General features: G+C 35.4%; 1 protein-coding gene across 1 annotated transcript in view; it reads right to left on the reverse strand.

The window, feature by feature from the left end:
* The window catches only part of DMD (dystrophin), a 2,133,690-nt gene that overhangs the window by 1,620,745 nt on the left and 490,235 nt on the right, over nucleotides 1-22,710 (reverse strand). Inside the window, exons 9-10 of the mRNA XM_027841994.1 lie at nucleotides 20,658-20,846; nucleotides 19,899-20,080 (exon numbers count right to left, since the gene is read on the reverse strand). Coding sequence (XP_027697795.1) covers nucleotides 19,899-20,080; nucleotides 20,658-20,846 — 371 coding nt within the window. The remainder of the gene's footprint in view (nucleotides 1-19,898; nucleotides 20,081-20,657; nucleotides 20,847-22,710) is intronic.

The following is a 22,710-nucleotide window of genomic DNA, read 5'->3' on the forward strand; positions in this document are numbered from 1 at the left end:
TGAGAGGTAGGTGCTAGTGGATAGAGAATTGGTGCTGAAGTCAGGAAGGCTTGAGTTCAAATTCGACCTCAGACATTTATAAGCATGTTTAACCTTGGACAAGAGATATCACTTCTATTTGCCAGTGTTTCCTCAACCATAAAACAAAGATAATAGTACCTAACTCTCAGGGTTATTGTTGTGAGGATCGAGTGAGATAATATTTGTAAAGTGCTTAGCACAGAGCCTATACGTAGTAGATGCTACATGATTACTAGCTATTATTATTACATATGGGTAATAGCCTGTGCAGAGGCATGAAAGTACAAGATGATGTTGCATACAGGCATCAGCAAGTATGGGAAGTGTGGGAAGTCAGCCTGTAGAAATCTGATCAAGAAATATCCTGAAGCAATATACTATATTTTGCATATTGTCTCCCTGTTTAGATTGTGAGCTTCTCAAGGGCAGAGACTGTCTTTTGCTTTTCTTCGTACCAGCAGCACTCAGTGTAATGCCTAGCACATAATAGGAAATAAATAATTACTCAATAACTGACTGATCATATGAGATGGTCACTAAATATTAGCAAAGATTGAGGTGACAATAGCCTTTGCATTAAAGTTTGGTCCTATGACCATCATTGATTGGGGATACCTTTCTGTCATAAATGCAAACCATGTGAACAGATTCATGGTGCTACATTGTGGGGAAAAAACAACTGATCATGCAATGGAGGGATAAAAAGAAGGGATTTTATGTAAAGGGGAAAGGAGAGTTAGGCTCCTGAGCAATGTAGAGGGTCCTTGTTTCTGTGACTACCTTTGCTAATGGTGGAACTAGATAAATGGACAGATGGAAAGTGTAACTTAAATGCATGTCTATGTATCTATACATAGATACATATATTTATAAAACACACATGTACACATATACATAGAAACACAAATTTATACACTTTCAAAGTGTTACTCAGATGTACATATGCATATGTATGTGTATATATATACACACAGTATACATAGAGACACTACATATACAGGCATTTGCATATCTAGAATTAGTCTTCATGGGAAAGCTTTGGGCAAAATAATATAATCGGGTCACTTCTGGCAGCCGGGGTGAAGGGGCCTATCTGCCCTATTGATATTAAACAAAGTGTTTTTTGTTCACTGATTAAAATGTCAAATAGGAATAGCAACAATAAATTAGTCATTTACAAGGCAAGAAAAAAGACCATTAATGTCAAAATCTTGTTCTACTGCTACTTTCAAAGGTCTGCATATTTCAACAATTATTTAATAATTAGCAACAAGCAAATATCCAAATAGGAATACTGACTGAATCTGTGATTTCATTGGTATAGGGAGTACCCAGATAAGGAAGCTCTCTCTACCAATGCAGACTAGAACCTACTTTGCAACTTATAATCTTTACTAGTTGCCCTGGGTTAGACAGCCAGTATATGTCTGATATGGGTTGTGAATGCAAGTTTTCTTGGTTTCAAGTCCAGTTAAACCAACACTGACTCTTCTGTGAAAATCCAGAGAAAGAAAAATTTACAAGATAACATGCTACCAAATACTTTTACATTTTGATTACATATGTTCATAATATTAAAATTTATAGATTATTCAATCACCTACTCCAAAACCAAATTTGTGAAAATTATATATAATGGAACTCATATTTTCCATTTTCATAAAATGAAATGAAATGATTCAATGGTTTATCCAATGACTCTTATTTCTTGATAGTCACAGAAAAAAAAGAGTATGTTATATAGATACAGATATATATATACATATATATATACACACATATTTGTATCTCCATCTACCTCTATATTTATTATATCTACCTCCAATACCCTTTTCTTACAGAGAATTATTGGAGTTGGAACCTGACTCTACACAGAAGTCCTAAAGTCCATTCTTTGGGTTATCTCTTGTGCTCCATTGAGTCTTTTTTTTTTTGAAAAATTGGAAATTAGATTGCATCAGAAAGATTGTAAATGTGGGAAACCCTTACAGTGAATGCTAACCTATTTCTATCTTCATGTCATGCTGAGATAGGAACTCTTTTAAAATGAAAAAAAAAAGTTTTTGATCACAGTAGCACATAATACAATTTCACAGCAGGACTCAAAATTGATAAATGGATAAAGATTTGTGGCAAAAATGTGGGAAATCTTTAATTTTTAGTATTGGGATTTCTAAGAATAACAAAGCTTTAATTTTAAACTTATCCTGTTGATTTTTTAGTTATTCATTGAAAATATATATCTATATGTTTACTAAGTAGTTCAGTTTATCTCTGTACAAGTCTATTCACTAAGGCTTCGGTTGTGTTTTCAAATATCAAGAAATAATATTGACAGTATCCTGATCTAAAGTCCTTGGTCTCATCCAAATAATTAATTTTAGCTGTATTTTCTTGAAGAGAAAAAAGGCAAGTTCAAAAAGATCTTTATTCCTTGAAACCTAGGAACTTAGTATTTTTTTTACGAAAGGTCTTTGATTGATTAAGAAAGATGTATCTTAGTTTACCTTTGATCAGATTGACAGCCAGAGGGAATGATTAAAGAGGCAATAGCTCTTTGTTAACCAAAGGAAGGTTCCCTTAGCTTGTGAAGGACTAAATCAAGAGAGGTGATCCTTTATTTATTTACCTTGTAAGGAAACCTTTAGTTTTCTAGGAAAACAGATGCCCTTGTGTATGCCTCCAGTATTAACATATTGGTAATTCTGTTTGGTAAGTCAGAAGTCTTAAATTAGACTTTCTATTTGGGCCTTAATCTTTGGGTAGAATTTTGTCTTTTGACAAAGCCAGGATCTTCCTTTTCATTCATAACAGTGACCAATTATTCTGATTTTACCTTTTTTAAAAAAAAAAATTAAGTATTCTAGTTAATGCTTCCTGCTCTTTTAATAGCTGGTTTACTTTAAATCTGTGGAAGGCAGACAACTTATTTCCTTGTGGTGATTCCCCTCCACCCCCGTTGGTTCATAGGCATATGTTTCCTATTTAAGAATGCAGTCAATACACAGGGGAAAAAAAAATCTGCTTTTCCATTGGTGGCTTCTCTTCATTTACATTTCAGTTTTTTACAAAGATGTCATACCTTGTTCAACAGAATATGTAAAAAACAATGTAGATACTGTATACAGGTGCCAGTTTATTGAGTGTGTTCAAATTGGTTGCCTAAATCTTCTACTAAATTTTATTTGAGAGAGAAATAAAACTTATAACTGCATTATGAACTCGCAGGTTTTTTTTTCCTTTTAGTTAGATAGAAATGGCTTTAATAAATGTATCTGTACTATGGAAAATTAAAAAAAAGAATTTTGTCTTTTGTTTCATAATTACCATAAAATATAATAGACTATTGCTTGGATCTGGGAGAATTCCAATTATCGGGAAAACTTAGCCAGTTTAGATTTCTTGCCAGGTAGTAATGCTTATATATTAATAAATTGTCTCTGACAAACACTGAATAAAAATGCAGAGCATAGAGGTTTTCCTTCCACATATCTCCTTTTTAATTCCATGTTCTCCAATTGACTTCCATTAATTACAATAGCTAGGGCTTTAAGGGTCAGCTAGGTGGGGCAGCAGACAGAGTGCCAGGTCTGGAGTCAGGAAGTCTCATCTTCCTGAATTCAAATCTGGCTTCACGCACTTAATGTCTCTGGGCAAGTCACTTAACCCCATTTGCCTCAGTTTTCTCATCTGTAAAAATGAGCTAAAGAAGGAAATCTCAAGCTACCCCAAGTATCTTTGCCAAAAACAAACAAAAACAAATAGTCAGAAAGAGTAGGACTTTACTGAAAACAACTAAATTAAAACAACAAAAGTGCTTTAAGGTTTGCAAAGTTTTTTTTACATATATTATTTCATTTTATTCTTACAAGCATCCTGTGTCATAGGTCCTATTATTATCTCCATTTTAATGATGAGAAAATGATGAAAAGGTGCATGTTCCCAGGATAGAAGATGGTGTGAACAAATACAGAGAGACTAGAGATATCAGAGAACACAGAATAGTCCAGTTGCCTGAATTGTAAAGTAAATAAAGGAATAGGGAGAAATAAGGCTGGAAGGTTTGGTATTATAGATATCCCCTGGCTAAGGCATGAGAGAACGAGAGTTTGAAGCCTGTTTTTTTTTTTTTTTGTTTGTTTGTTTGTTTGTTTGTTTTGTTTTGTTTTCTATCTGTGGGGCTGTGGACTTGGGTGAGCTACTTTACCTGACTCTATTTCCTCATTCCCAGCACTTGGCATAGTGCCCTGGATATAGTAGGTGCTTAATAAATGTTTATTGATTGATTAATTACATATTACATATCTATAATGTAAAATGAGGGCTGTGGGCTAGATGACCTTTAAGGTCCCTTGTACACACAACTCTATGAGCTTGTGATCCTATAAAGATAGATTAGCCCCAAAGCTAAGAATTTTTATTTTTATCACATAGGGTGTAAGACACCTGTGGGTCTTGGGTATATGCACCTTTGGGGATATAAGAAGCTTGGGGAATTGAGGACATTGCTCTATTTGAGGACCCCCAAACCCTAGGGGAATGGCAGGTAGATGGTGTGTATTGAATTTACATTGGTCTAAGAAACATATGTATATACACATATGTACACAGGTGCACTGCTGAATGGGTTTTATTAGCAAAAGATTAAACTAGTCTCAGAACTTGGTGACAACATATATGCTTGGTTTAATAGCTACAGTGGAAGGGGAAAAGACATGTACTGTGTCAGTGATACCAGTGTTGGCATATATTAGCTCAAGAATTACCATGGTAGTAACAATAGAGTAGTGCCACTGTTTTCTTCTAAAAGCCCCTGAAGATATTTATATGGAAAGAACAGAAGCAATGGTTCAATCAATCAATCAATGGATCAACATTTATTAAGCACCTATTATATGCTTGGCATTGCGCTAAGTACTGGGGATACAAAAAGAGGCAAAAAATAGTCCCTGCCCTCTAGGAGCTTACAATGTTACCATGTTGTAATCAAATTGTAATTTTGTAATGATGTAATTAAAAACACTAACGTGAAACACAACTCTGTCTTAGCAGCATGTGTGCCAATGTATATACAAAACATTTTCCATAATTAATCGTAATAATTATGATACATTGATTTTATATAACCCTTTGTATTTAACAAAATATTTTACAAACATTAATCTCATTTAATCTTTACACCAATCCTGTTGATGAGGTCTAGAAGTTTAGGGGTGCTGGGACACCAAGATAATGACACACAAGTCCTGCCCAAAAGAATTTGACCCTAATCTTCTTTCAGTCAGAGACAGTTTTTTTTAATTAGAGATAAACCATATAGGCCAGACTCTTAAGGGATCTAAACATCAGTGATGCCTGTAAGGATGAGCAGACATGAGAAAATCTCAGTGTTTAAATGGTTGCCAGGGTGGATTATACTCAAACAATTTTGAGTGTTCAGAGGAGGAGCTGGAAGAAAGATCCTGAAGCTAGGGTGAGTTCAGGGAGAATTCCGATGGGAATGTCTGGGAGGTTGAATAGACAATGGGAATAGATAATGAAGGGAACTAGAAGGAAGAGGTTTGAATGGGATCTGGATAAGATTAAAGGTGGGAAATATACTGGGGTCAAAGACTAAGCTTCATTAAATTTTCAAAAGGAGATAGGAAAAGTTCATAAAGAAAAGTCATTGAGTGGACTATAGCCTTAGGTAACTGTTTGAGACCAGAGTGAGGTCAAAGAGAGTTTAAGGGTTTTCTGGGGCCCATAGACAAATGGGACCCAAATTCTTTTTGGGGCAAGGGGCAAAGGACTTGGCTTGAGCCCATAGCCCATCATTGTGAGGTAGATGGTAACAGTAATTCCAATTTCCAAATGAAGAAACTGATATTCAGAGATATTAAATGACTTGCCCATGGTCACACACAGCTGCAAAGTATCTACAGCAAGACTTGAACCCATGTCTTCCCGACCCTAAGTGCCTCATGATAGTTTCTGTGGATGTTCTAATACAGTTTCTGTGGATGTCCTGGACCACATTGACCCTTCTGACAAAGTACAGTGAGAGAACTTGCCACACACCAAGAACACATTGTCAGAACACTGTGGTTGAGAAAATATTTAACTGATGCTGGTACAAAAGGGCAAAACTGACATTCTGAGATAATATCCATTTCCATGGCAACCCATATCAACTTGTAATATTAATAAATATGCCATGGTATTAAAATTTTATTATAGGTCAAAGAGGAAGAAGACAGACTATGGAAGTACAATCAGAAATATCAGAATTGCTTTTTGTAAAATGTCATTTTCTATCATATCTGCTTTTGTGTGAAATTACTAGAGCTCTTTAATCTGTAATTTTTAAAACAGACTGAGACATACTCTCTCACCATCATTTTATCCATTTAATTCTCTCTCTCTTTTTTACTATGTTAAGTTGATCAGCTTTCTAATTTTTTTAATTTTATTTCACAAATATTAGACAAAGTTCACATATATATAACATTCAGAAACTAACATAAACATAAGACAAGAGAATTTTCTAACCTCTGTATCCCAGAAAGCAGTGAATTTGAAATCAACTTATTTAAGCCTGGGTACCCTTTTTACTGAAGAACACAGCATTTGAAATACAAATAAAGAATGCCTCTAAAAAGATATCACTAATACAAAAATGAATTAAAATATCATTACAGATGATATATGGAAATATATCTATTTTGCTCTTCATGCCTAAGACAAAAACACACAAACTTCACACATATCGAAACACACAAACTTTGGAGAGGGTGAAGTTCTCAGTCGAATATGAGAATTGTTTAGTATATTGAAAAAAGATATTATTTTCAGAATATGATTATGAAAAACATTTCTCACAAGATCAATGTTTTTTGAGGTCACACTCAAGAAAGACCTACACAACTGGAAACACTTTGAACACACATAGGCTTTGTGATAGACTATGTATCAGGGGACACCCCAACCAAGTACAAACAGCTCACATTTACCTTGAGAGTAATGGATTTTTCAGTCACAGCAATCCACAAAGACTATCTACTAAATCATAGAAGGACTACAATCTCTGTTGGTGGTGGGACAGATTACCCATACACATAATAAAGATATTTGAAGTATAAAAATGCTTTGGGGTAATCACAGAAGTTACAAAAGTAGTGAAGTCTATGTGGTACTTCATTTTATGAGGAGGCTAGCCTGTGCACTATTCACTCCCAGATTCATTCACTCTCCTCAGTTCTTTTCCTACTAACTGGCAGCCTTGATCCTCTGGAGATGTTTCCCCATTTTCTTTTCTACCTCTCCTTTATGGTATTGTTTTTCCCCATTAGAAAATAATTCTAATTGCTTGAGGATAGGGACTGTCTCATTTGCTTGTATTTGTGTCCCCAAACCTGTCAGTCAATCAATAAACATTTATTAAGCACCTACTATGTGCCAGATACTGTTCTAAATGCTGGTGAAACAAAGAAAGGTAAAAGGCAGTTCCTGCTCTCAAGGAACTCATAAATTAATGGGAGACACAACATGCAAATAACTATGTACAAACAAGTCACATAGAGTAAAAATTGGAGATAATAGAATAGTAGAATTAAGAGGTTGTAGGCTTTTAGAAGGTGAGATTTTAGCTGAAGCTTTAAGGAAGCCAAGCAAGTCAGAAGGCAGAGATGAGGAGAGAGAGGGCATTCATTCTAGATATAGGAGACAGTCAGTTAGGATGCCCATAACTGGGAAATGGAATGTGTTATTCAAGTAACAGCAAGAATGCCAATGTTACCGGATTACAGAGTACCTGGTAGGGGTTGCATAGGAAGAGGGTTTAGGATTGAAAAGACTAAAGAGTGAGGTGGGAGAAGGCTATGAAGGACTTTGAGCTCCAGAGAATTTTATGTTTGACCCTGGAGGTGAGCCACTTGAGTTTATTGTGTGTGGGTGTGTGTGTGGGTGGGTGATATGGTCAAGGCTGTACTTTACTAAAGTCATTTTAAAAGCTAAGTAAAGAATGGATTGAAGTGAGGAGAGCCTTGCAGCTGGGTGACCAGCCAGCAGATTACTGCAAAGGTCCAAATGTGAGGTGAAACAAGGGCCTGCACCAAGGTGGTAGCAGTATCAGAAGAAATAAGTGAGCACGTGAAAGAGATGTTATGAAAGTAAAATCGACAGATCATGGCAAGATAAGATAATGGGGAATGAGAGAGAGTGAGGAGTTGATGACACCTAGGTTACAAACATGAGTGATTAGAAGGATGGTTATGTTCTCCACAATAATAGGGAAGTTTGGTTAGGGGAGAGGGTTTGGAAGGAAAGATAATGAGGTCAGCTTTGGACATGATCAGTTTAAGATGTCTACAAGACATTTAGTTTAAAGTATTTAGTAGACATTTGGAGATTTGAGAGTGAAGGTCAGCAGAGAGACTGGGATTAGAGAAGTAGATAAAAGTTTAATATATGCTCTATCAATCAATCTATCTACCTATCATCTATGTGGTAAATAGGGAAATGATTTTCTATATTCATACACATGAAAATAAAATAGGTTTCTATAATATCCCCAGCAAATGGAACTGGTCAGAAGATTCATTCCAGTTTTAACATTGACTGTGATGTTAGACAAGTCTTTTAACCACTTTAAGCCTTAGCTTTCTCAAATGAAAAATAATAGGGTTGGTTACATGATCTGCAAAGTTCTTACAATCTTTGGAATACTGAAATTGTATTTTTTTTCAGATCATAGTGTTCTGTTTCCAAATTAAAAATATAAGCAATTCTTTACCTTCCAGATTTTCTGCTGACTTGACTAGATCTGTTAATGGAATCACCTCCTTTCCTTCAGGTTCTAAATCTATGAGTTATTGATTTATCCTATTCCCTTTTAAGTCCAATCAATTCTGTATCCATTCTATCCTTCCCTTTCCTTTCTATTCTTGCTACTACCATCCTAATTTAGGCCTTCATTACTTCTTATCTATACTTTTACAACAGTCATTTTGAGGTCTCTATTTTTAGTATCTTGCCCACCCAAACCATTCTAAACAGAGAAATTAAAATTTACTTTAGTCTACACACAAAGATTCTTAGCCAGGGCCTGTGAACTTGTTTTTTTAAGAAAACATCTTGATATTTTATTTCAATATAACTAGTTTTCTTTATATTCCTATATGTTTTATTTTATGCATTTAAAGACATTCTGAGAAGTGATTGATAGGTTTCTCCAGACCGCCAAAATGGTCCATAACACCAGAAAAGGTTAAGTACTTCTGTTCTACAATTTAGATTGCATCACTCCTGGGCTCAAAAAGCTTCATCATTGGTTGCCTATTTAGTAATATTTTATTCCTAAATAAAATCCAAACTCCTTAGGATTAGAAAGCCTTTTAAAATATGACCACAATATATAATTTAAATGAATGAATGAATGAATGAGTATTTATTAAGCACCTACTACATGCCAAATACTGTGTTAGGCACCAAAGAAATAGATATCAAAGCAAGAGAATCCCTGAGCTCAAAAACTTTATGCTATGAATGGGAGAATATAACACATAAAGGAGTTTTGGCTTGAGAAGTCACCAGGATTGTGGATAGAACCATAGGGCAGTAAATTACCCTACCTCTTCCAGTTGTGATGACTATATTTATTTATTCTTTACAGAGTAAGAGTAAGATCTTTAGACTGGGATTGTGCTTATGGTTGTGATGACAGCTGCAAAGCAGTTAGCAAGAGGCTTTCACTGTCTAACTGGTGGAGTATGAAGCATGGTCTAAGGCAAGCAACAAAGAGCATGTTTGGGAAATTTTCCCTTCATACCAAGTAGGACATCTCAGTCTCAAGGTAGACTCAAAAGGTGAGTGGTGTGAGTCTTCATGAGTAAGGGGAACATAGAAAGTTTTGTTCTTGGATTAATATATCCCACATTCCAGCCAAACTAGAGCTCCATTCCAGCTATTCCAGCTCAAACATTTGCACTAATTTGCTTGAGGGCTGGGACTATGACTTATTCATCTTCCTGAGAGAAGTTACAGGTGCAGTGGATAGAGCTCTGGACTTGGAGTCAGGAAGACCTGGGTTCAAATCCTACGTCAGGTACTTAGTACCTCTGTGACTCTTTACAGGACCTTTAACCTCTCTGTATTGGTTTCCTCATCTATGAATGAGAAGGTTGGACTTATCGGCCTCTAAGGGCCTGTCTAATGTTTCTGTGTTTATATATCACAATAACACCTGGCAAAATAGGTGTCCTCTAAATTTTTATCTTTGTTGGTTGAACACTTATTAAAGTATGGATGGTCCAAAGATTACTTATTTAATTAGCACATCACTTTAATTTCTGCCTCATAAAACCAACCCATGTAAGGTCTGTTCTAAACTTGATAAATATATAACTACTTAAAAAATAACATTTTAATTTAACATAGTGTATAAGTCCTACATTTTGATGTTTATTCATTATTTTATCATACTTACTTCAGTGAACTGATCACAAAGCCAGTTTCAAACTCAGTTGTTTGTTTTTTGTTTTTTTTACTTTTTGGTGAGGCAATTGGGGTTAAGTGACTTGCCCAGGGTCACACAGCTAGTAAGTGTCATGTGTTTGAGGCCAGATTTGAACTCAGGTCCTCCTGATTCGAAGGCCAGAGCTCTATCCATTGCACCAACTAGCTGCTCCTGCTCTTTTGTTAAATCCATGGCTCCTTCTACTGATCCATGCAAAATAGCTATTCCTTTGACATCTGTGCTACCTTTTCATTTTGAAATATTATACTATATAGAACATGTTTTACATATTTCTGGTTAACATATGGTTAACAAAATAGAAATTCTATCCAATATAATATTTAACATGTTGATTTCTGGGGTCGTTCAATAGCACGAAAAATCATTACCCTTTTGGACCAAGGTGTCCAGTTCTCTGTTATAGCAAAGATGTCTTAGAAGCAGTGCAGCAATTTGAGTGTGAAATTTTATAGCATCAACAGTCTTGATGGGTTTCTGGGAGCAACTAGCAAGTAATTAAAATGTGTGATCATCCTTTGCTGAAGAAGAATGAACAATTGTATGTAAGGAAAAAACAACTTCAATTATGGAGGATGTTATCAAAGCATGTTTCTGGAGAATTTGTTTTAGTGGAATATGTAGAAAAGATGTGAGACCTTCACAGAGATTTAAACTTCTATTTGTGTCCTATTTGAATATTTTTTCCCATTGTAATAATATTCACATTTCCCTTTTTCTAGATTTTTATCTTTTTATTTGATCAATATATTGTCTATGTCTACACCTCTATAGATACCCACTCATGACACTTGTTCTCTTTACCGTCTTGCTTTTATTTTTGTGTCACCCTGAGAAAGGGTTTCATTTTTCCCCTTCATGTCCTAACTATAATTATCAGAGAAGTTGATGGAACTTGCTGTGCTTATCTTTATGAATCCTTGTAGAAATGTCAGTAAATCTCTTTTGCTCTCTGCAGGTTGCATTTTTCAATCAAATTAATTAGTTTATTCATAGAGAAGAAAATCTTCTGTTGTCCTGGTGCCAGTTATCTTCTCATCCTTTCACAGCTGGACTTTTTTTTTGCCAAGGGTATTCCTATTATGATACAAGCATAACTCCCTGTTTCCTCTTCAGAATGCATTAAATTCAGATATTGAAACACAATTTTAGAATTTTGTTTTATTTCAGTTATGATATTTCTTAGTGAGGTAATAAATGATTCTCAATGTTTTCTAATAAATCTTCAATGCTCTCCTAAGGATTTGAAATTGTCAGATATTTGTGTGGTGCTACGAGCCTAGTCTGTGAATAGGGTTATCATTTTAATTTTTTTAAGAACATAAGTTTTTATTGGGTTATTTATCCACATCTATAAAATTACCACATTGGAGGTAGAAATAATAATGTAGAGGAAGAAACAGAATGGAGTGGGTTAATTGCAGCAGATGAGAATGAGAATGTTGCCAGAAGTAGGAATGAAGGAAAACATTTAAGTATGAAAAAGCAAAAGGTGTATGCAATCCAGTCTTTTTCAATCATGCCTGACTCTTAGCAAAGACACTAGAGTGGTTTTCCATTTCCTTCTCCAGCTCATTTTACAGATGAAGAAACTGAGGGCAACCAAGTTAAGTGTCTTGCCCAGGGTCACACAGCTAGGAAGTCTCTGAGGCCAGAACTGAATTCAGGAAGTTAAGATTTCCTATTTCAGTCCTGGCACCCTAGCAACTGTGCCATCTATTTGCCTATACCTAGCTGTACGCAATAGCAAAAAATTATTTGTGAACTTATTTTTTCATTGCTTCCCCTGCCCCAAGTACCTTGCTCAAATTCATATATATTATAATTATGACATTCCCCTGATACCTCAGTCTAGTGACCACATGAAGAAGGAAAGAAGGTTAATCTGCCATGACTAGTTTTTAATGAAACCATGCTAGCTCAAAATAATCACTGTTTCCTTTTCTAAGTGCTCACAAAACTTTCTCTGAATAATGCATTTTATAATTGTACCAGAAACTGAAGTCTCCTTTAACTAATGCTGATAACAGACTCTCTACATTTTAACAAATGTTCCTCAAGTTTTGGATGTAGTTTAAAAAATCCATCACCCATTGGTCTAGGTTCTGATGATAAGAATCTCTAATACCATCTCTGCTGGTTCTTCATTGATAGAATCAAAGTCCTTTGCTTGACTTCTAATCAGTGACTATTTCAGAGACTGTGCTACACTTGCATATCCTTCAACTATTTAGGCTACTTCCATATGGATTTGAGGTATTAGAGAATGAATCCAGTAGAGGCCACAAGATTAGGATGCTTGGAACCATTTTTAATAGTTCTGCCCTTTTTCCTACTGACAAAGTCTAAAGTATCATGACTACTATGAGAGATTTCCTAAGAAAAATATGATAGGGCTAGGAAAGAAGGAAAAGCAGTAATAAGAAACATGTAACTAGATTTTTTTTCCCCTTATCCCAATCAGGACAGTCATTCAGGTAGGTAAAAATTCTATTACAACTAAATTGATTTGTTTGAATTTCACTGTGTTCTATCTGAAAAGATTTGTAACAACATAAAAGTAAAAAAATTGATTTGGCTCTGAAGATGTATCAGAAGATTAAAAGGCTAGAAAAGACATTTGGAACAATTTAGAGCTATATCTAACTTTGTAGAGGACAGCAGAGTTTTCCAAGTTATTATGGCCAAAAATTCCATCACCTGATGGATAGGCTTCTGGTGATGAACCCCACTATAAAGTTGCTCAGCTGGTCTTAAGATAAAAGACACAAAATCTTTTTTTAGACTTTTACTGGAAACTTTTCCAGTTTGATAAAACTTTCCATACATTGTATTTCACTGGCACAACCCTCAAAAGTCCAAGGTCACCTCTACACCATGGGGAGTCATTAGAATAGGTATCTAATGAAGGCCCATAGCTAGCATCAGAGGCAAAGCAGGCCCAGAGTTCAGATTTCTTGTCTCCCAGTCCATTTTTCTTTCTATCAAACTGTATTGCCTCTTCCTTTCATATTGAGGGAAACAGAATAGACAGCAGCACAATGGTACTTACTAAGGTAGTGAATATCTATGGGTGGTAGAAACCAAAGGTACAGTTATCAGAAGTAAAGAAGGGTGTTATCAAGACTAGCTGTCATACTGAATAGCAATGAGTAAAGGGAGAGAAAAGCTCACTGACAGAGTAAGGCTGGAAGAAAGTCTAAGATGTCCTGGGAGGAAATTAAAATAAACCTTATGTATTTCAATATTTAACAGATTTTCCCCTGTTCATTTGAAGTCAGTTTTAAAAATTGTGATTAGTATTCATTTCTGTTCAACTGTTTTTAAATAGTCACTCTTTAGAACAAACGTTTTTTATTTAAAAAAAAAAAGTTTTTTTTGTTTCTTATTGCTGGACTGTCTCAATTATTTATACCTGGAGTCTCTATAAATTATATAACCACTATGCCTATGCCACTACTAATTAATTTGTTTTTGTTTTTATTTTAGTCAATACTCACTGAATGTCTACTCTATACAAGTCAATGTGGAGGATGCGAAAATAAATGAGCTGTGATCAATGCCTTAGTAATTGGGAGCAAAAAGAGGAAAAGATAGTAGGGGAGTAAATATTTGAATATATTGATCTAGTGGAAGAATCCTGATGCGAGGCAAAACATTATGTTGAAAGGATAAAGTTTACAAGATTTGCTTGATGGCTCAAAACTTTTACAAAGAAAAAAAAAATAAAGGAGACAAAAGCACAACCTACTACCATGCTGGTATTTCCTCCATTTTGGCCAAGAGAAATGGAGGCAAACAGAAGCTCAGTGATTTGGTCAGATTTCCATAGCCAGTGACTGCCCGAGGTCACATATGAACTCGGATCTCCTGATTCCAGGCCCAGTGCACTATCTACTGTTCCATCCAGCTGCCTTAAATAAGATTTTACTGCTGTTTTTTTTTCATATGTGTACAAAGATTTCTCACAAAATATCAGAGAACTTCCACTAATGTTCTGCACTGCCAATAATGTTTCAGCATCAATGTAATAAAGGCTAAGTGAAATCAGAAAATATATAACTATTCATTGATGAAAAACATTTTGTATAAAAATATTTTTAAAACTATACTCTGGATTACTTTTCTCTTTCAACCTTCACCTTTTTCATTTCCCCTCCCTCCACCCCAGCCACATCAGCTGAAAAGTTATTTCCTCTTCAAATTTAAGAAACTTCAATGCATTGAAGTCTTACATTGACAGTATGTTTTACCACAAATTAGTTAAGGCTCCAATAGACTGATGTTCCTGTACAAAACCAAAATATACTTTTGGACAGTTCTAATTATTAGGTAATTTTTTCTTAGAACTGAGTTAAAATCTGGATCTCTCTATTTTTTCACCCATTAGAAATGATTTTGATCTTTGAAACTATACAAAATAAGTTTAATACTTATTCTACATGACAGCACTTCAAAGATTTGAAGATAGCAAGCATGTTTCCCTATGGTTTTTCTTCTCTAGGTTAAATATTTGAGATCCCTCAAAAGAATTCCTCTATATCTATTCTCTCATTTTTTCCCCTCACCTCTCTCTCTTCATATATATATGGATATATGTATATGTATGTATGTATGTGTATATGTATATATATCCTTCAAAGTCAAAAAAAGCAACATTTAATTTATCATTTCCTCCACCAAAGTACCTATTTCTCCTGATTTCTCTATTTTTGATAAGGAGAGTACAAAATCTGTCTCTGAGAAGTGTTCTTTGTGACCGCCAAATACAAACACATCTTTCTTTCACCACCAAAGTTCTTAACCTGCTGACACTATTAAAAACAATACAACAAAAACACAATCACTCTTCAAGTTCCAGCAACATGAAATCACAATAATAAGAAAAATTGCTTTTATTGTCATCAGTGAGGTAATTGTCAAATCCAGTCATCCAAGTTCTCATCCTCATTCATGTCTTCACAGCACTCAACTATTAACTGTTGCTAGGTTTCCTTCCTAAATCTTTTAAGTCTTGCTCTCTATATCTTCTCTCTATGCACCTTCATATCGTTAAGTGTTTCATGAATGTTAAATTACTAACAACTTAAAATGGAAAAAAAAAGATATCAAGATCTAATTTTATTTGAGCTATAAAGCAAAATCTGGAATCTTTTCCTCATAATAATATAAACATTCTCTTGTGATGTTTGGCTTAATTTTTAAAAAATATTGCCAAAAATAAAAGACCAGATGTCAATCCTAAGAAACTGTCCTCCAGCACATGAAGAGTTGGCTTATGGAACAGATGAGACAGTAGCACAAGTGTCTACTCAGTGGCAGTCAAGAGACAGGGCCAGATGGATGTGACCAGCTGGGTTCTGGGGAATGTGGATGGCAAAGATTGCCAAAGAAAGGGTTTAGATGAGAACCAATTTATTAAAGGACATGGGTAGGACAAGTACAGAACCACCCCATAAGGGACAAGGTCAGGCTCATGTAAGTCCATGAGGGGAAATCTAGATAACATAAGTAGATAATGCTCAGTTCTTTCTTGGTCCAATTTCACAATAACTTGACTTATGCTGAGGAGGGGGCAATTGGATGTGGAAGGATCAGAGGATCAGGGCAGGAGAAGCCAGTATCAGACTTCAACATCAAAGCCTAGTTGCAAATTAAGTTGTGATCCAATTAAGGGTCACAGGAACTTGTCAATATTCGTTGTCTTTGATGCTTTAAATAAATTAAAGCCCCACGGAATAGGCAATTTAAGGGCTCTGTGTAAGTTATGTGGCCTCTAATACCCGAAACTTTTCATTACCTCACTTCACTGTCAGTCAGTCAATTAGTCAGTCAACAAGGATTTATTAAGCATTTACTAGGTGCCAGGAACTGTGCTTTGGATGGATCAAGGTCTCTATGAATATATCACCAGTTGCTAAAATAATAAGGGAGATTAAAAGTAATGTTCAAGAAGAGGAAGAAGAAAAGAGGAAAAAGAAGAGGAACAGAAGGATAAAGAAGAGGAAGAAAGGGAGAACAAGAAAGCTAGCATATACACATTCATACATATTCAGCTTTGTTCTTCTTCCTCTTCCTCCTCCTTCTTCTTCATCTTCTTTGTCTTCACCTTCTTTTTCTCCACCTCCTCCTCCTTCTTTCTTCTTCTTTGACATTACCTTTAATTTCCTGTATTACATTTTAGCAACTAACTATATGTTCGTAGAAACCTTGATATATGCAAAGCACAGTTCCTGGAACCTAATCCTTGTTGATGGACTGAAAGAGAAATGAAGTCTTCAAAAGGTTCAGGTGTTGGAACCTACACACCTATAAAGGGCTCTTTAAATCCATATTGTATATAGTCCTGTGACCCTTAATTGTATGTACTGTGCTTCTGACTGGGTTATGATGTTTTAATCTGACACTGGTTTCTCTTGCTTTCTGCTCCACTTAACTCACAATTGCCCCTTCCCCCCAAACTGAGTGTATATAGACACTGACATACATCTATATCTATCTATCTATCTACCTACCTACCTATTTATCCACATGCAGATATACATATGCATACACAATACATATATACACAATATACATATGTGTATATATTATATATGTGTATGCATATGTATATGTGTATGTATATACACAGATATATTTTATATATCTATGTATGCACATATCTATCTATCTATATCTATATTTATCTATCTTAGCTATACCACTCTATAGATGTTGTTCCTCAGTCCTTTCATGGCACCCTTCACTTTAGCTTACAGATAAGGTTCTGTTTATTTTCCTTCCATTTTAAGGTTTGCAAAGACTTATACTTCATAAGAGCCTCATAGCCTAGTGATGTACTGCAATTATTAGAATCCCCATATTTACAAATGAGGAAAGGGAGTCTCTGAGATGTTGAGTGAGGAGTTATCTATAGATACCCACTTAATATGGAGCAGAGAGAAGGGCATGAGCCCAGGTACCCCTAAATCCTAGATCCAGCACTTCATTTGCTCCAATATTCTACTATTGCTGAAGTTGTTTTTGCTAAATGGCACTTTTATTTTGTATTGCAGCCAACCATACAGAAAAGATAATCTACTGCAAGCTGCTTCTCACCAGGTTGTTATTTTTCTATTTTGTTATAAAATGTCTTAGTCAAACTTATGCCAGGCAATTGACTGACATTGACTTTTTTTTTCACTACAATGATGTTTAATTTAACAAAAGGAATGTATCAATCTCAAAAAACTCTGACATGGGTAAGTTAAAAATTTGGGAGCAATTCTTGATCAATTGGTAAGGGCAGATTCAAAGAAAAAAATGGACTTTGGAAGGAAAATTAGCAGAATCTTATTATTAAGCTAAAGTGAAGGGACTGAGGAGAGAGAAGAAGATTTGGAACAGCCTCTAAAGAGTGGTATAGCTAATTGATTAGGGAAGACTAGAATGATTAATTTCCTTGTTGCCATGAGAGTCCAATTAAGATGAGATAATATAAATTTGTAGTGGATTCAGTCAGCAGTTTCATGAATTCTTCTAGCTCCATGATTCAGCAGCACAGAAATTGGAGGAAGGAGGTGGGTGGTAGGAGTGAGAGTAATACAAGATTGTGTATTGGCAGGGCACAATTGGTGACAGGGCAAGAGTTTTGAGAGTACAAAGTAGTGTAGAACTGAATTGTTTCACCAGGGGTTGAGACAGGGAAGGGAAGAGAAGTGAGTGAGAGAGAAAGAATGATGACCTGGGAGAGAAAAAGGAGTACAGGGAATGGAGGTAATGATAAGGACCAAGAAAAGGCATAGGGGAAGGTAGAAAGTTAAAGGGTATGATTGGAAAAGGAATTTCAAAGTTCATGAACATGAAAGTGGAACACTGAAGGGTAATGGCAAGATCAGGGGAATAACTATTTCTGGTCTGTAGGGTATGTAGCTGAGGTAGCATGAAAGAGTTAGTAATAGAAATAGAGTAGATTGAAAAATTGCAAAGTTAGGGTATTTGAGGGAGCATCAGTATGTGTACTCACATCTTCTCATATGAGAGCTGGATTTGCGGATGGGGTGGAGAGATTGCAAATGAAACAATAAACCAATTGAGGAAGGAAATAGAATGTCTTAGGGACTGACAGAAAATGACATCAGTATTTGGACTGGATGTGGCTGAGTGATGGTGATAGAGGAAGACCCTGGAAATATCAAGGGAGATAGAAGGAGTATTCTGCTTACCCCACCAGGACCTTTCAGGGGCTTTAGAGAGTGTGTAGATCAAGGGTGGTAAGGGAAGCAGTGTCATCAAAAGGGGCCCAAATCTCAATGAATTTCAGCAAATATAAAAAGTGAAAAAAGAAAAAGAGTTATGCCTCAGAGAATTCCAAGCTTCCTTCAAAGCGGTTAAGGTATCACCTAGAGGCAGTGAAGTGACACAGTGGACCTGGAGTCAGGAAGAGCTGAATTCAAATCCAGCCTAAGACATTTGCTAGCTGTGTGAATATAGACAAGTCATTTTAACCTATTTCATCAACTGTAAAATGGGGATAATAGTAGTACCCATATTACAGGGTTGTTATGAAGATCAAATGAGAAAACATTCAGCTCAGTGCTTGGCACATAATAGACACTATATATCTGTTAGCTATGATGTTGATGACATAGAGCAAAGGGTTATTGTAGTCCATATACCCAGAGGAGAATACCTACAGTGCTTAATCAAAAATTCTTAACTTATTGAAGCATTCTACAGAAATTATGTACTTAATATATTCAATACCATATTTGACATTTCATCTCTTTTCAGTTAAACTGAAATATAATTGCTTAGGTAGATTACACGTCAACACAAAATGGTATAAATCAAAGAAAAATCCCCCAAATTACTATGTCTTTTCATTACCTTTGCATAAAAAAGGCATATTTCAGGAATAAGTCTCAAAAGCTATTTCTTATTAATTTGATATATTTTAGGAATCCAAAAGGATTTCTAAAGAATTTTGCCCTTACATCTACAATCAAAAATTCTCCAGCTTTCCAAGAATTTCTTAAGAAAAGAATATTTCAATTTCTTTGTCAACTGAATTGAAATAATGCATGTATATATTTCCCTTCATAAAGTTCATTGCATTTTTCTATGCATTAATTTACTTTTCAGGAAATAATCTGGATAAAAATTTGACCTATGTTTAATATGATGTTGCCTCCTAAGATAGGAAATGGTAGATAATTATTCATTTGTTTAACCTTTCTATTGCAGTTAACATGAACATTCTGAGGTTGGTGATGTACGTCAGATTCCAAATGTCACAATACCCTATAGACATTCTGTCTCTGTATCAGGACCCATATCACCCCAAACTGAACCCCCCAGTTTTGTTCTTTTTGTCACTTACTTGCTTTGTTTTTCCATGCTGGCTACCCTGAGGCATTCCCATCGAGAATTGAGGAGATTCATTTGTTCTTGGACTTCATTCTCTTCATCTTCTGAGAGCTTCCCAACTCTGATCAGTTGGCTTCCCAATTGCAGAATATTGCCAACTCGTCCCTGGTGAGCTGTTAATTCCATCATATAACCCTGCCATGAAAAGAGACTGAAAATGTTGACTAACACCTTTAGGACATTAGAGAGTTTTTTCTTTCCCCGCATTGTTTTAATGGCACTCTTAAATTTTTGTCCAATTTTTCTTTTAAAAAGTGCATGATTGATAATGAGTCTTAATTCAGTTTTGAGTTAAACCTGAGGCTAAATTTAATATTGGGCGAATGGAGATTCTAAGTATGTATTTGTCATTAAAAATAAATATATTTTAAAATATCAAAATCAAAATGTATTAAGAGGCAAGGTCAGGTAATATTCTTATAATGACTATTAATGCACTAACAGTTATAACATCATGCATTTGGATATAGAAAGAACCTTACTAGTTCTTTATTCTGACCTCCTCATTTTTCAGATGATAAAAGCTTGCCCCAGAGAAAGGAAGTGATTTGCTGTTAAAATCTGCACAAGTTCTAAGAGGCAGAATTAGGATTTGACCCAGAAACTACAACTTCAAATCCAGAAGTCTTGGGCCGTAAGTGTACCTATTGATGAAGTTCAAAAGTGTGATGGGTACATTGTTTTCATAATGACTTTTAAAAATGCTTTTTACCTCATGGGTATGAAACTGTTCTTTCACTTCTTCGACATCTTTTGAAATTTCACCTTGTGCTTGCAAAGCATCTTCAGCAGAGAGAAGCCATGTCAGTACTTCTTCTAAAGCTGTTTGATAGCTGTCCAGGTTTACTTCAGTCTCCATCAATGAAGTACCCAAAGACTTGTCATCAGGAACTTCCAAATGCTGCACAATAAAATAAATTGGGTGTTGTACAATTAGTGTCTTTTGAGACTGTTCCAGTACATTAAGCAATAAATAGAATGAAATATTTAAAATGCAAGGAAGAAGGCCATTTGCATTACATAGACATGATTTAGAGATACACATAATTAAAAAGCTACAATTTAACAGCTTTAATAAAACACATCCAAAGAACTCTGTTGAAATATAGATCAATTCAACATACCCACAGAGTATATCCTACATTACTGAAGAGTGTAAGGCTACAAGATTTCTTAAGTTACCTAGACTATCATAGACCATAGATGGAATTGGGCAAAGAACAGATGCCCTTTTCTAGTGAAGAGGGCATAAGGGAAGAGTTTGGAGCATGGAGATCTGACAAAAAAGGCAAGCCAGGACAGTCGGGGTAACAGTGGAAGATTGTGGGCATATTTGGCAGTACTGAATACACACAATGGTTCAGAGAAGGGCTGGGCTAGAAGCAAGAGGAAGAAAAATAGGAGATGGCAGAATATTAAAAATGTGAAATTTGTACTTACCTTTGTCTTTATATTTTGAAACTTCAACTTGACATTTCAGACTTGCATTTTCAAACTGGGTGCCTATCCTCAGTTTCTACTTTTCCCAGCACAATGGGATGACTGCAGTGTTTGGTTCTACAAATTTATTACCATTTTGAAGTTTTTGTATCCTGACAATTCTGCAATATTGCCAAAGTTTTTATGAAAACGACATAAAAATAAGTCTCTCTTTATTTTTCCACCAGATAATATTATCTTTCTTGTCATTATAGAACTGTCAGGAACATTTAATCTTGATAGATAAGATCTATATTAAAATAATATGTGAAATCTTCAAACATTATTATTCTAGGTAGGACTTTCCAAGTAATGTGTAGGACTCAGGGGCATTCCTAGGGATTGGAGGATCCAAAACAAATATAGCTATGTATTCTCTATAACACTGAGTCTTCAAATCCATTTACACAGTTGAAATGAAACAAAACTGAACATAAATGGCATTAAAAAAGGGGGAAAGAAGTCAGAAACAAAGACCTTTGGAGCCATAGGTAGAAAGGAGGAGAGGCAGTTCCACAGAGGATAATGGCATGGGAAGAAACCTCAGCAACCATCTGACATAACCTGTACATGAACAGTAATCACCTCTATAGCATTTCAAAGAAGTGCCCTATTATGAAACCCTCCAATGAAAGAGAATTCAGAACTTCTTTCGTCAATTACACTCATTGGCACCACTAATTGTTAGACTATTTTCCCTTGCACCGAATCTCAATCTGCTTTGTTCGTAGCTTCTGACCGCTGGTCCAGAATGAGTAGATCTCTTCCATATCTCAGCTTTTCAAATACTGGAAGGCAGTTATGTACTCTATGAAATATTTCTCCTCCAAGGTAAACATCTCTAGTTCCTTTACCTGATTCTCATATGATATTACCTTGAGGCTGTTACTCTCACTTGGTTGTGTTCCAGTTTTTTTTTTTTTTAATTAGTCTTTTTTTTTTTTAATACTCCATCCATCCATAATAGAATGCAGTACTTCAAACATGATCTGACTAGGGAGATTATGACTTTCTTGTCCTGGGCAACATGCTTCTATGAATGCATTATTTTCTGGTTACCGTCAAATAGTAGAACTCATCTTTTTCACATAAATTGTTGTCTAGTCACAGCAGGCAGTTTATGAAGTTGATTTTTTAAACTGAAGTGTAGGACTTTACATTTCTACCTTTTAAGTTTCATCTGATCAGAATTAACTCTTCATTCTAGGCTGCCAAAATCTTTCTAGATCCTTGACTTTGTCACCCGAAGTATCAACTGTTTAGAGTGCCTCAAAGTCTGGAGTTCC

This window comes from Vombatus ursinus, unplaced genomic scaffold (genome assembly GCF_900497805.2).
Source record: "Vombatus ursinus unplaced genomic scaffold, bare-nosed wombat genome assembly UNPS02004827.1, whole genome shotgun sequence".
NCBI classification, from domain to species: Eukaryota; Metazoa; Chordata; class Mammalia; order Diprotodontia; family Vombatidae; genus Vombatus; species Vombatus ursinus.